The 14880-nt window shown below is 40.6% G+C and overlaps 1 protein-coding gene across 7 annotated transcripts in view; it reads left to right on the top strand.

Moving 5' to 3' along the window:
* Positions 1-14880, top strand: part of ANO4 (anoctamin 4) — a 1520875-nt gene that overhangs the window by 1163413 nt on the left and 342582 nt on the right. For all 7 annotated transcript variants that reach the window (XM_044087781.1, XM_044087780.1, XM_044087779.1 and 4 more), the window contains one exon: positions 9423-9459. In XM_044087781.1, coding sequence (XP_043943716.1) covers positions 9423-9459 — 37 coding nt within the window. The remainder of the gene's footprint in view (positions 1-9422; positions 9460-14880) is intronic.

Here is a 14880-nt window from a genome sequence, read left to right as displayed (position 1 = left end):
CTGTATCTCACCACTGGAACTTGGCACACCATCAGCTACAAAGAAACAGACAAAATTAAACCTTTAAATAGGAACAAGAAGGCTCCACCTTATACCCACCTATTCCAAACTACAGCCACAGCATTCCAAGACCCCATCTGCAAGAAAGAAAAGACATGTAAATCATCCAAAATACATACATTCCAAGACATCTTCACAGACAACCTATCCTGCCAACCTGAGAAGGGATGTACCACCAACACCCCAATCTATGACAAAGCAGCCATAACTGACGCAATACCCCAAGATAAATTTAACTACCAGTGAAATATATTAAAAGTATCAGAGCCATACGCTCCAAGGATCTAAACCTTATCATTAACATGAACAAAACATGCTGGAGGGATAGGTTCCTAAACCAGAGACTCCCCAGACACTGGAATAGACAACCCATACATGTCAAGCCTCTTTGGCCCTCTTCAAAGGAACCTTGATAATTGGATGTGAGATAGAAAATTCACCCCAGGGATCAAGTCAATGTATGAAGTGTGAAACTCAAATGTCTGTCATTATTTGAACTTCAGTCCTCAAAAATTTGCCAGTGATTTGTGAGAAACCACCATTTTGAAAATGAGATGTGACTGTGACAATATTCTTACCTAAACACAAATACCAGGGTGAAAATTAAAGTATAATATTACTCAACCCACTGTGTCACCCATCTATAAAACTTAATATACTAATTTCAAGGCTTTGTCATGTATTTACTGCATTCATAGTACCAACCTTCAAAATTGCAGGCATTCAATTAAACCATATGTCACAAACTTCCAGGGTAATCATATAATTCTAAATCAACCAGTGCAACCTTTCATGCTTCAATGGGAGAGAATGTCATAATGTATTTATTTTATTGCTGTACTGCATGTACATTTTTATAACAACCCTATCAATTACCCAATATAAATTTAACAGCCAGTGAAGTATGTTAAAACTAAACCCCCACGTGACGGGACCTATCAATCACAACTGTCTGCCTACCTCTTAACTTTCCATCTCCAAATAAGGCACACTAACCAACACATCCAATTTTGGATTTCCTGATGTACTGCTTCATAGTCAATGTTTTTATCTACCTGGTGCAACTCCATGGCAAACTGAGTACTATGCGATGAAAATCAAATTTATCTGCAAACCCAAAAGGACTTTGATTTTGACCCCTTGATGGTCCATGGCGAGAGCACTCTGCTTGCCCCTTGCAATGACATCCCCCGATTTTCTGGTGGCCACATCAAGCAAGGAAGCAAGCCCTCCCATTTCCAGCCACGGTGTGCAGACAGTCACAAATCAAACACCAAGTGACTTACCACAGTCAGAACCCAGTTTCAGTGTTGCTTATTGCTCCTGCTGCTACTATGCAGCCATTTTGTAGCTCTCTCTCTTCCTAATGACAGATGAGCTTTCTTATCACCAATGTCCCTGATGACTTCTAGTCATGACAACTGCTGGTACTTTTCCTGGATTAAGTAGCACTGGCACTATATTAGGATTTAATTCTGTATGGTATTCGCTAGAAAAACTTCCTAATTAGATTTATAAAGTTGATAAAATGTCTGGTCTTGTTGTGCATTTTCTGAAGGATTTAAGTCTGAATCTCCCATGCCTGGCATTATTTATTGACTTCAATCCCCAGTGGTTTCACAGAAAAACCACAAATTTTATGATGAACAGACCAAAATTATGAGGCATAAATCTTGTGGTAAGTCACGGGTTTGGGAGGGTGGCCTAATGGTTAAGGTGTTTGCCTTACAAACACAAGGTGCAGGATTTGAGTCTCACAAGGGATAATTGGCTAGGCGTAAAATAATTGGCTAGATGTAAAATGGCTTGCAAGGGCAGTTAGCTTAGTACTAATCTATAAACCTATGAACATGCTGCGAAATTCTGGACAGTTGGTAGGTATGTACGATATTCGTGATGACTATAGGATTGTACTTGTTTATGTGCACTGAGCTCAGACTATCAACCTAAAGCCCGAGAAAAGAAACCCATGCCCCCCCCTTTTTTTCTTTCGTTTTTCTTGGGGGGGGGTCATCCCTGCAAAAGTAACCGCTCAATCCACCCACAAACACAGATTACACATCAGGGCAAACTAAACAGTCATAATTTCATTGCTATCACCAATTACTTCATTCACCTAAATTCCCTTGAGTACCCATTTCCCTATAGGTCCTTTCTGACTCAGTTACACAGCAATTTATTTCACTATTTCTAGCATGTCGAAGGGTCAGTTGCTAGCGTCCTCTCCTGTTCAGCTGGTGAATCCGGGAATCTTGAGGCAATGTTACAGTTGCCTCATGTACACAGACAACCCTCTCCTTCTCCCAACAAATACAAATATATGCGAGAGATGCAACTATATAGCCAAACTGGAGGCTGAGCTCTCTCAATTCAGTACTGGCAAGATCAGTCAGGAGGAGAAGGTAACCACGCACACCACAAACCCAGTCTCACATAGAACTATCACAACTGCAAACCAAACACATAAACACACAAAAACATACTCGGAGGCGCTGATTAAAAATCTACCAAAACAACAGAGGCCTCCAAAGCAGACACCAAGCAACCACCACCTCAAGACATAGCACATGCAACACATAGTTCACAAAGTCAGTGTGCTAAACAGTCACAGCCCTTAAGGCCAAACAACATGCCAGACACACTTGTAATAGGTGACTCCATAGTCAGGCACACTGACGTCCCGCTCACCAGACTGAACAAGGAGAGGGTCACAGTAAGCTGCCTGTCGGGAGCTAGAATCCGCCACATAACACAAGCACTCAGGTCACTCCACAGCAAGTACAAATATGACTCAGTCATTGTACATGCCGGAGTGAACGACCTGAGATGTACCTCCCTGGACTACATGAAAAGAGACATAGAGGAGCTCTCTGATTATGTAGCCCAGGCCGGTATGACCCTGACCCTGAGCAGCATCTTACCCTCACCAAGAATTATGCCACAGTACAAAGACAAAATGATCAGTTTTAACAATTGGCTTAATTACTGGTGTCATTCTAAGGGGATCCAGTGTCTGTCTGTTTGGGATGACATGCTTGACAAGCCACGCTGCTTCGCAAGGGATGGCTTGCACCTGTCACCCCTGGGCTTCCGGATATTGGCCAAGGCTCTTGCCACCCCATAGTGCCTTTTTAGGCAAGGCTCAAATGACAAACCTACCTCCCTAGAAAACACAAGTGGAAAAAACTAAGGGTAATGCTGCTCAATGCCAGAAGTCTAAACCTCAAGATGCACGCCTCAAGCCCTCCTCAGTATGGAGAACATTGATGTCTGTGCAGTGACTGAAACCTGGTTCAAGGCTCCTGAGAGCACCCCAGCACTATCAGGTTTTACCTCATATCATGCTTTCCGGCCCCAAAACTTGGACCGAACCACAAAAGGAGGGAGTATCCATTTTCATCAAAGATACCCACACCTCCAGGTTAGTGGCAATGCACGAAGCATCGGAGACTATCCAGGTGCAACTAACCATAGGCAAAACTGCCTTACAGTTTGTAGCATGCTACAGACCACCTTCTCAAACTCAGGAACCCCACACAGCTTTCCTGAAGACACTGGAGAGTATGAATGTCTCTCCAAATACCATCATTTTGGGAGACTTCAACTACCCAAACATAGACTGGGAACATTACTCAAGCCCCAACACCCTAGACCAAAGGTTCCTAGAATTCATAAACTCAAATGCAATGGAACAACAAGTCACCATTCCCACAAGAGGAGACAATATACTAGACCTGATCATCACAAACATGGGGACAAAATGCTCCACACCGGAAGTACATCCCTCTTTGGTAAGATCAGACCATAAATTAATCTCACTGGAAATCCACATCCCGCCCCACGCCCTGCACAAAAGACCACAGTGAAGAACTTCTCAAAAGCAAACTTCACACTTCTTAAGACTGAAGTGGTATCTTTCAAGGCCCCTGGGCCAGTGGAAACCACAACCCACACTGCTGAATCTTTTGCAAATGCCTTCTATGGGCACCTTCAAAAATGCATGGATCATGCAATCCCAAATAAAACCAAGACCCATTCCCCCAAAGGCAGGCGCCCGGTCTGGTGGACCCCAGCCATAAACAAACTTTACAACAGGAGGAGGAAGCTACTACATGACAGAGCAAAATCCCTAAAAGGGAAGGCATCTCTGATCAGTACTAGCAAAAAACTACGATCACTCATAAAATCATCCAAGGCCAACTTTGAGAGAAAAATCGCTAAAGACAATCACAAGGCCTTCTTTAGCTATGTTAGAAAACTGGGTGGAAACTCCCAGATATGCTCAGAGTTAGTCCAAAATGACACAAAATACACTGAACCCACTGACATTGCCAACATTCTGGCAGACAGGTTCAGTGCAAATTTCTCCTCCCTCTCCCCCCAAAAGGAGAAATAACTATCCCAGCAGAGTGTAGCCTCCCTAACATCTCAGATGCCCAGGTGAGAGCCGCCCTCTCTAAAGCTAAAACACAGCATCAATGGGACCGGATGGTGTCCCGGGCTGTGTGCTACATGAATTCCAAGAGGAACTAAACCCACACATAAGGCTGCTGTTTAATCTTAGCCTTACTACAGGATACGTATCCAAAGAGTGGCGTACGGCAACAGTGGTCCCACTTCACAAAGGCGGTGCTTCTACGGACCCTGGAAATTACCGCCCCATAAGCTTGACGAGCCTGGTCTGCAAAGCTATGGAGAGGATCATTATGGAACTCATAAACAAAGACATTGGGGACCTACAGACATTGGATCCTACCCAATTTGGCTTTGTCAAGGGCAGATCCTGCCTTTTGAACTTGGTCAACTTTTTTGAAACAGTCACTAAGGCCATTGATGAGGGCAAGGCAGTTCACACAGCCTACCTTGACCTTGCAAAAGCCTTTGACACAATACCCCACTCGGGCATCATAGACAAACTCACCAGCTTAAATGTAAACCCATATGTCACAAGATGGGTTGCAAACTGGCTCAAGGACAGAACCCACAGGGTCAGAGTTGCTGGAGCTATGTCAGACTCTAAGCCAGTCACAAGCGGTGTCCCACAGGGCTCAGTCCTGGGACCCCTCTTGTTCGGCATTTATTTTTCCAAGGTACAGGCAAACATAGGAGGATTGTGGCTGACAAAGTTTGCAGATGACTGCAAACTGGGCGCCATAATTGATACTCCAGCGGACACAAACATCCTTCAGAGAGGCCTCATAGAAATGGATAATTGGTGCCAGAGCCATGGCCTTAAGCTGAACGCCAAGAAATGTATAGTCATACCCTTTGGGAAAAACAAGGTACCGACAAATTACCACATAGGCGGTAATCCATTAAGTACGGAAGAGGTAATCAGGGACCTAGGGACCCAGGTTGACAGTAACCTCTCATTTGACACTCACATTGCCAAAGTGGTTAGGAAGACCTTCTATATTGCCCACCTTATCATGAAGGGTTTCACATCTAGATCAAGAGAGGTCATTGTGCCCCTGTACTCTTCTCTTATCAGGCCAATGATTGAGTACAATGCCCTATTTGGGATGCATCTCACCCGACACCTGCAGCAGTTGGAAAGACACCAAAAGTTCCTCACCAGGAGGATAAAGGGTCTTAAACATATGTCATATGCTGCCCGACTGAAAAAACTCCAGCTCTATTCAGTCACATACCGCCTACTCAGAGGTGATCTGTGCCTGACGTACAAGGCCATGTCCAATCCTGAATTAATGGACATGCTCCACCTCAGAAAATCCAAATCCATCAGAGCCACAAGAACAAGTGACTTAAACCTCAACACAGAAATAAATAGAACGTGATGGAGGGACAGATTCATAACCCAGAGGCTCCCTACACTCTGGAACAGAATCCCAGTCCATGTTAGGCAGAGCTCCTCACTGACTCTATTCAAGAGAAATCTCAACGAGTGGATGGGAGATCGTACGTTTACCCCGGGGGTCATCTCTGTGTCACTACTAGACAGAGGCATAGTAAACTAAACCCTAAAAGGGCGTAGTATTCTCAACCTAAGGGGGTGGTGTAAGCCACATACACTCTGGCTAGGCTTATAAATGCCCTAGGGCAGATAGCCTAGTACGAACCTATGAACCTATGAACCTAATAGCTGAGAAAAGGGCTATCCCCAGCATTGAGCGCATTTCTCCACAGTCTCAATTTGAATTAAAATAATACCAGTTCTAATATCCAGACTAATATCTAAGATGTGACACTAATGCATAACAGGAAATATGTAATGTGTGTCACCCAGCGTAATGTACAAGATACAATGCATACAAGCTCCTGAATTCCAAGAAAATCAATAACATTTTATCTGTTATACCACATCAGTAATATCTGCAATGATATGAGCTAGAATATTAAACACTATAGGGAAAGCTTTATTTTTAACCACCACAATACACTATTAGGAATAGGTTAACAGAAAAATGTGTTAAAAGCACATGGCCTTGTACAATTTTTACGTTCCAACGGATTTGTCTCATTGAGCGATAATGAGAGACAGAAATTAACACACCTCCCTCCATCTCTTCAGCAATCTAAAGCCTGCGGAATACAAGTCAACTTGGGGGGGGGGTATATACTCTTCCCTACTTTCATAGCTTAACCAACATTCAGCAATAGCCTGCTAACAACATTCTGACTCAGACATTCAAGTCTCCCATGGCTGCGCAATGTCTGTAACAACTCAACGGCCACATACCTTCCCTCCGTCACTGCCACCGAGCATGTGTGGCAAAAATCACACTGACCTGCCCAAAGCCCGCGAAAACCATTCAGGCCACAATCGAGGAGAAAAACCCGTGAAACAAGCACCAACGAAAAGCAAGAGACACCCCAAATGGCTCAAGTGGGCAGTCTGCAGTCCAACAAAACACCCCTCCACATCAACAACTCACACCACAACAAGGTTCAAAAGAAAGCCCCAGTCCAGCTCATGCCCATCCCAAAACCTCATGCCTGCACAATTTATGAGCTCCAGCACGCCACACATGCACCACATGTACAATATACATTTTTTTTTCCGTGTGCACCTCCTATGAGAAAACTGCTTCCACAATGCACGTACCGCCTGCTACCTCGCTCATAATGCCTCAGAACTCAGTATGCCTCTCCAAGCAATGCATGGGACTTCAGCAGAAAATCAAGCAGTATGGAGTTCCATGGGGAACTTAATAAGCTGAGAAAATACCTCAAGCCAGCAATAGTAGCCTCTATCAATAAATAAACAAAATCGTACAAAACTCACAGAGGGAAGAACCTTCCTCCACGAATAGCTTACATCAAGACATCCATGGCAGCCTACGCCCAACACCAATGAATACCAACCCCCCCCCCCTCCCCCCCCAGGCAAGAACATGGAAAAAAGCTCCTCACCAAGAAGTGACCTAACCATCCCCCACCAATGATAGTGCTATATATAGTACATATAGAAGAGAGAAAAAAAAAAAAAACAACTCACAGACACTCTAAACCGTCAAGCCTTACCCACCTCTTAGCTAACCCCTCATTCCAAGGCCTACCTGACCACACCAGCACACAAAGGTCATCCTGGACGTAGAACCTGCAATAGCAAGTTCACGCCAAAATGTGATTGCTTAACCCAACTACACTAGACTAAACCTCCTAAGCCCCTCCCCATCATTATCTCATTTCCTCCCAACTATCCCTGCCTCCACTTAACCCCTTCACCTCCCCAACCCACTTAACTCCCCTTAATATTAACCTAATCCCCCTATGAAGAAGTCCCGGGACAACTTAGTTTGTTGCCAAACTTCATTTAGCCAGCTCCTTACTGCAATATTGGTATTGGTATTTGAAATGGCAAGGTGCTGACAAGCTGAAAAAAAAAGACTGAAAACAGAGGAAAAAAATTAATCTTGAAGATCGTTCTTCTCCTTTAGACTTCTTTTTTGAAGGGGAGCAAGCCCCCCACACACCACAAGCATATATATATATATATATATATATATATATATATACCAACTCTGAGATTGCTATACCTCATAGAAAAGGAAATATTCCAAGAAATGGTCTTCTTGGACTTAGTATGTGTAAGTCTGTTTTTTTTCAGCCATTCAGCCTCCATGTCTTCAGACTCACTGTAGTGAGTCCTGACATTTCAAATTGTCACTTAATTAGCTATGTGTTCTCTCACAGAAATGGCAGTGACTGAAGATCAATTTGACAGGCCAATTCAGAGAATTATTCTGGCAAGTTAATTTTTCCTTTTGGAGGAAAAAAAAAATGAATGCTGTCTTTGGAGGGCATTCACATGTTCACTCCTATGGGAGTAGATGAGGCTTGTATTGTGACTAGAGAGAAGTATAGTGGAGTTATGAGGATGTGTGTGTGTGTGTGTGTGTGTGTGTGTGTGTGTGTGTGTGTGTGTGTGTGTGTGTGTGTGTGTGTGTGTGTGTGTGTGTGTGTGTAAAACAGTGTACAGGGATTTGTGTGGCTGAGCATTTCTGTGAGTGTGAGCAAGTGTATTTGGGCTTGATTGTGGATGCTTAGATGTGTGAGTGTGTGTGTGTGTGTGTGTGTGTGTGTGTGTGTGTGTGTGTGTGTGTGTGTGTGTGTGTGTGTGTGTGTGTGTGTGTGTGTGTGTGTGCGCGTGTGTGCGTGTGTGTGCTGGGGGATCTGTGCTACTGCAGTGCAAAGACTCATAAGCAGAACACTAGCACAGTCAAGTCTGACAGCGCAGTATTCAATTCAGAGTCATGTTTGCAATAACCAATAATGTGGAAACTCTCTGTGCAACTTCACCAAATTTCAGAATCAGAGATTCTCTCTGTCACATTGATTGACCAACCTGCACTGGCCAGTTAGCTCAAGTGAAAAGAATATTTCTGACTCCAGCCACTTTCATGGGTCAGGTAATAGATCTCATGGAGTTAGAATGAGTTGTAAAAGGCATGGTAGGGAAACTAATTATTTTGCTACCGCTTTTCATACCATTGGTGAAATTTGGTCAAGTAATTATATTCTTCCCAAATAAAAATTGCCTGGAGGAAAACTGCTGAATTGAATTGTAATTGTATTAATTTACAGACAAAGTACATTTTGTTAATTTTGGCCATCCTAGAGTCATGCTAATATATTATTTTTTTGACTTGTGGGTCCAAATAGCAAACATAGAGGCTTCACAAATGAAATAAAATAAATGAACAGAAATGTCAGCCAGCTCCAGATAATAGTTGGGTGCTAAGTTAATTACATGATTAGAACTTGCAAAAGCATTTTTACATGTCAAGTGTCAGTGATACTAGTAAAACTTGTATGTAGTTTAGCTGTGCAATAAATATTCTTCAATGATGATCATAAAATGTAGCACTAATAAGGATGATTTTCTCATTGTTTTGCAGTTGTATGAAAAAGTCGCTCTTCTTTTAACAAATTTAGGTAAGTACACATTTGATGTAAGTGATTATATCCCATTAAAAATAAACAGCAGTGCTATCAGTATATGAATCTAACCTAGGCAATGTTAAATAAAATAAACTGAAAAAAAACATATAATTTAAAAGTTTCCCTTGCAGAGATTATTACTGTTTTATGCAGCTTATTGATAATCAGTGGAAGTAATCTGCTATTTCGATGTCTTGAGAATAATTCCCATCTTTCAAATTATGGTCTTCCTTTAGTAAGTCCAACATGAAACACAACAGCTATGTTTCAAGTATGATAAATCTAAAAAATGTTTCACCAGATCTTCTTCTTCTTCTTCTTTCGGCTTTTCCCAGTTAGGGGTCGCCACAGCGGATCAATTGTCCGCTCATGATTGTCAGTGGATTTTTTATATTGTCAAGTTGCCAGCCCGGCGCCCAACATTCCACAGAAGGCACACACACATGCACACACTCACACCTAGGGCCAATGTAGAGTGTCCAATCCACCTACAGCATGTCTTTGGGATGTGGGAGGTAACCGGAGCACCCGGAGGAAACCCACGCGACCACGTTGTTTAAAGCAAAACTGCATGAAAAATTCCTTTACTTCCCCCTCACACTAGCGCACACACACGCCCCCCCACACACACACACACACACACACACACGTGCGCACACACGCACACACGCACACATGCACACAGACAGACCAATATAACCATTTTGTTATTAGCCTTGTTTTCAGCAAAAAAAACTATCAGCTTTATTTTAAATGTCCAGTTTGAAGTGGCCTGTAGTACGATCACCGTAATTTTAATTGTAATAGTAGGAAAACAGTCATGGTAGGCGTGGCTTGAACATCAGATGGTTGGTATCCTTTCCTGGTCTGAGTTACAGGTGTGAGCCATAGGGTGACCTGTACCAGATGCTTTCCTTTCATAGACTGAGTGAAAGTTTACAGGTGAGGGTACAGGGTGACCTGTATTATATAAGTGCAGAAAAACTTTATTCTCGGTAAGCCAAAAATTAAATGCTTTCATCCAATGTGACTATAGACTTCATCAGAATAAAACGAATAGCTTGTTTCCAGTTTAAATAAAGCAAGATATATTGCTGACTAGTAATAGAATTAATTCCCACAAATATAACATATTCACTTCATGAACACAATACTTTGAATACTTGATTTGAATAGCATCAGATGTTGTCCCGTGATCTATTGCTCACCAATTATAAAGCTTTATTTCGTAAATATTCAATACTAAATTTGACTGCCATGATCTAAATAAAACAATACGAATACTACCCACATTTTAAAATACCATGTAAAAAAGTACACACACATCTATACAAACTTTGTCTTCACTGAAAAAATATAAAAACATAGGGCCATACTCAATAAAGCCTACACTAAGTGTACAAGATATGTATTCAATAAAATTCTTATCCCATTTTTATGCTTTCTAGTCACTCAGAAAGATTACAGTAAGTGTACATGTAGTCTACATTTCGTGGTAACCTTTATGAATCCCTGTCAATATTTAAAGCTGCAGCAATATCAGTAGGAAAGCTAAAATTAGGAGGAAGAAGGTGTGAGTTATGTCTGTGTTGTCTGTCACTCAGAACAGTGTACACTTAGTGTAGGCTTTATTGAATCTGGTCCTATATTTTAAGTATTTGAATAATTATGTAAGCACTGAAAAACTTGTGTGTGGCTGTTTGACAAAACAGCTGATCAACAGTTGTCTGAGATTACTATGATACTGGGGTTGGGAATATGTCCTTTCCTCTGTATTATGTGATTTCAAAGTTGGAACATATAAGTAGTGGGGAATGTGGGGTGCAGGGGGCTCGCCTCACAGAAACAAAAACATTATTTTTATATTTCCATGCTCTACGGTTATGTCACTTTTTAATTATCATTTTGTGTCAAGATTTCTAAGTACAACCTTATATAAATATATATATATATATATATATATATATATATATATATATATATATATATATATATATATATATATATATATATATATATATACACACATACAGGTCTACAACCGGAGATCGAAATTACACTATTTCAAAATCCAGTAGTAGATGCCCTCTAACGCGAAAGTACACTTCACCGAAAGTGCACTTTCGCGAACACCACTAGAACGAATGGGCAATGTCCTCCACTGTGATGCGGTAGTCACGGACCTTAGGATTAGGCCTTGGGTTAAGGATAGTGGATAGCCCTACTAGCAATCCACTATCCTTAACCCAAGCCCTAACCCCAAGGTCCGTAACCATTCGCACAAGTGGTGTTCGCAAAAGTGTACTTTCGGTGAGGTGCACTTTCACGTTAGTGGGCATCTACTACTACTGGATTTCAAAATAGTGTAATTTCGATCTCCGGTAGTAGACCCATACATATATATATATATATATCTATATCTATATGTATATATATATATATCTATATATATATATATATATATATATATATATATATATATATATATATATATCTACACACACACACACACACACACACACACACACAGAGAGAGAGAGAGAAAAAGACGTAATTTTAAGGGTCTTGGTCTAAAAAACTTGAACATTAAGAATATATATCAATATGTCATGTCAAACGGATCATTTTAAGGGTCTTCATCTAAGAACACACTTAATGTTCAATTTCTTATATAATCTCAGGAGGCTAAGAAGCATCCAGATTTAGTTGCCATAAAAATCCTTTTTAGTGAAACATTCTATGTTGCCTTCAATATAACATAACCATTTTGGGGATGTAAAAAGAAAAAAATTTGAAATAAATACATGTCCTGAGGTGATCATACATAGGTTACAGCAAATATTAAGTAAAAATGTTATAATTAGTGCTATAGAGTAGGTTGCATATGTGGCACATCTACATTTTTCTTTGATTTGAAACTGTCCATTTGGGTACTTATGCAAGCAATAATGCCTGACAGTCTGTGTTAATGTGCAATTAGTACATGTCCAAGGTTGCAATGTCAGGCCTCTACACCCCTGGAAGGGCATTAATTGCACATTAACACATACCCTGAAGGGCATTATTGCACTTAGAGAATGAGCTCTCTGTAAAATTATGTTTTACTTACTTTTTGTAAGTACTAATATTATTTTTTTATATATTTTTGATGTAAAATAGTTCTTCTGCCTGATGTTTTAAACTTGCTGTATTATATGTTAATGGTGTTGGTGAAAGGATTTTGCATCAAAAATATATAAAAACGTATGTTGAGGTGTGAAGTCAAGTGCATACCTTTCAACCTCTTAGAACAAGAAATCTGGACAAAGCTATAAATAATGGCCAAAAAATAGGGACAATTTTTAAATATTGCTTTTAAAACATAGAAAGTTAATAGAATAAGAGGTTTTGCATTAGCATGCTTTTTCCTAAAGGAAGTGAAGTCTGAAATTCAAATGCCTATCATTATTTTCTGACTTCAATTCTCAATGTTTGCCAGCAATTTACCAGAAAACCAACATTTTATGAGGATCATACCAAAAATATGAGGCAAAAATCTGGACATTCTGCAAAAATCTGTACAGTTGAGAGGTATGTTGAGCGCTATGCAGACTTCTTAACTGCTGCTTCTGACAGGGATCACTCTCACTCTTGATTCTCTCTCTCTCTCTCTCTCTCTCACACTCACACTCACCCAGTCTCTTCTGAGTTCATACACACATACACTCCCACTCGCAAGCACACACACACACACACACACACACACACACACACACACACACACACACACACACAAAACACTCACACCTAGGGCCAATGTAGAGTGTCCAATCCACCTACAGCATGTCTTTGGGATGTTGGAGGAAACCGGAGCACCCGGAGGAAATCCACGCGACCACGTTGTTTAAAGCAAAACTGCATGAAAAATTCCTTTACTTTCCCCTCACACTAGCACACACACACACACACACACACACACACACGCCCTCCCCCCCCCACACACACACACACGTGCGCATACACGCACACACGCACACATGCACACAGACAGACCAATATAACCATTTTGGTATTAGCCTTGTTTTCAGCAAAAAAACTATCAGCTTTATTTTAAATGTCCAGTTTGAAGTGGCCTGTAGTACGATCACCGTAATTTTAATTGTAATAGTAGGAAAACAGTCATGGTAGGCGTGGCTTGAACATCAGATGGTTGGTATCCTTTCCTGGTCTGAGTTACAGGTGTGAGCCATAGGGTGACCTGTATCAGATGCTTTCCTTTCATAGACTGAGTGAAAGTTTACAGGTGAGGGTACAGGGTGACCTGTATTATATAAGTGCAAAAAAACTTTATTCTCGGTAAGCCAAAAATTAAATGCTTTCATCCAATGTGACTGTAGACTTCATCAGAATAAAAAGAATAGCTTGTTTCCAGTTTAAATAAAGCAAGATATATTGCTGACTAGTAATAGAATTAATTCCCACAAATATAACATATTCACTTCATGAACACAATACTTTGAATACTTGATTTGAATAGCATCAGATGTTGTCCCGTGATCTATTGCTCACCAATTATAAAGCTTTATTTCGTAAATATTCAATACTAAATTTGACTGCCATGATCTAAATAAAACAATACGAATACTACCCACATTTTAAAATACCATGTAAAAAAGTACACACACATCTATACAAACTTTGTCTTCACTGAAAAAATATAAAAACATAGGGCCATATTCAATAAAGCCTACACTAAGTGTACAAGATATGTATTCAATAAAATTCTTATCCCATTTTTATGCTTTCTAGTCACTCAGAAAGATTACACTAAGTGTACATGTAGTCTACATTTCGTGGTAACCTTTACGAATCCCTGTCAATATTTAAAGCTGCAGCAATATCAGTAGGAAAGCTAAAATTAGGAGGAAGAAGGTGTGAGTTATGTCTGTGTTGTCTGTCACTCAGAACAGTGTACACTTAGTGTAGGCTTTATTGAATCTGGTCCTATATTTTTAAGTATTTGAATAATTATGTAAGCACTGAAAAACTTCTGTGTGGCTGTTTGACAAAACAACTGATCAACAGTTGTCTGAGATTACTATGATACCGGGGTTGGGAATATGTCCTTTCCTCTGTATTATGTGATTTCAAAGTTGGAACATATAATTAGTGGGGAATGTGGGGTGCAGGGGGCTCGCCTCACAGAAACAAAAACATTATTTTTATATTTCCATGCTCTACGGTTATGTCACTTTTTAATTATCATTTTGTGTCAAGATTTCTAAGTACAACCTTATATATATATATATATATATACACACATACAGGTCTACAACCGGAGATCGAAATTACACTATCCAGTATTAGATGCCCTCTAATGCGAAAGTGCACTTCACTGAAAGTGCACTTTCGCGAACACCACTAGAACGAATGGGC

The sequence above is a fragment of the Protopterus annectens genome, chromosome 11.part0 (genome assembly GCF_019279795.1).
Source record: "Protopterus annectens isolate FY-2018-M chromosome 11.part0, PAN1.0, whole genome shotgun sequence".
NCBI classification, from domain to species: Eukaryota; Metazoa; Chordata; order Ceratodontiformes; family Protopteridae; genus Protopterus; species Protopterus annectens.
Note: the sequence above shows the minus strand (reverse complement) of the source record. Positions and strands in the feature narration are given on the sequence as shown.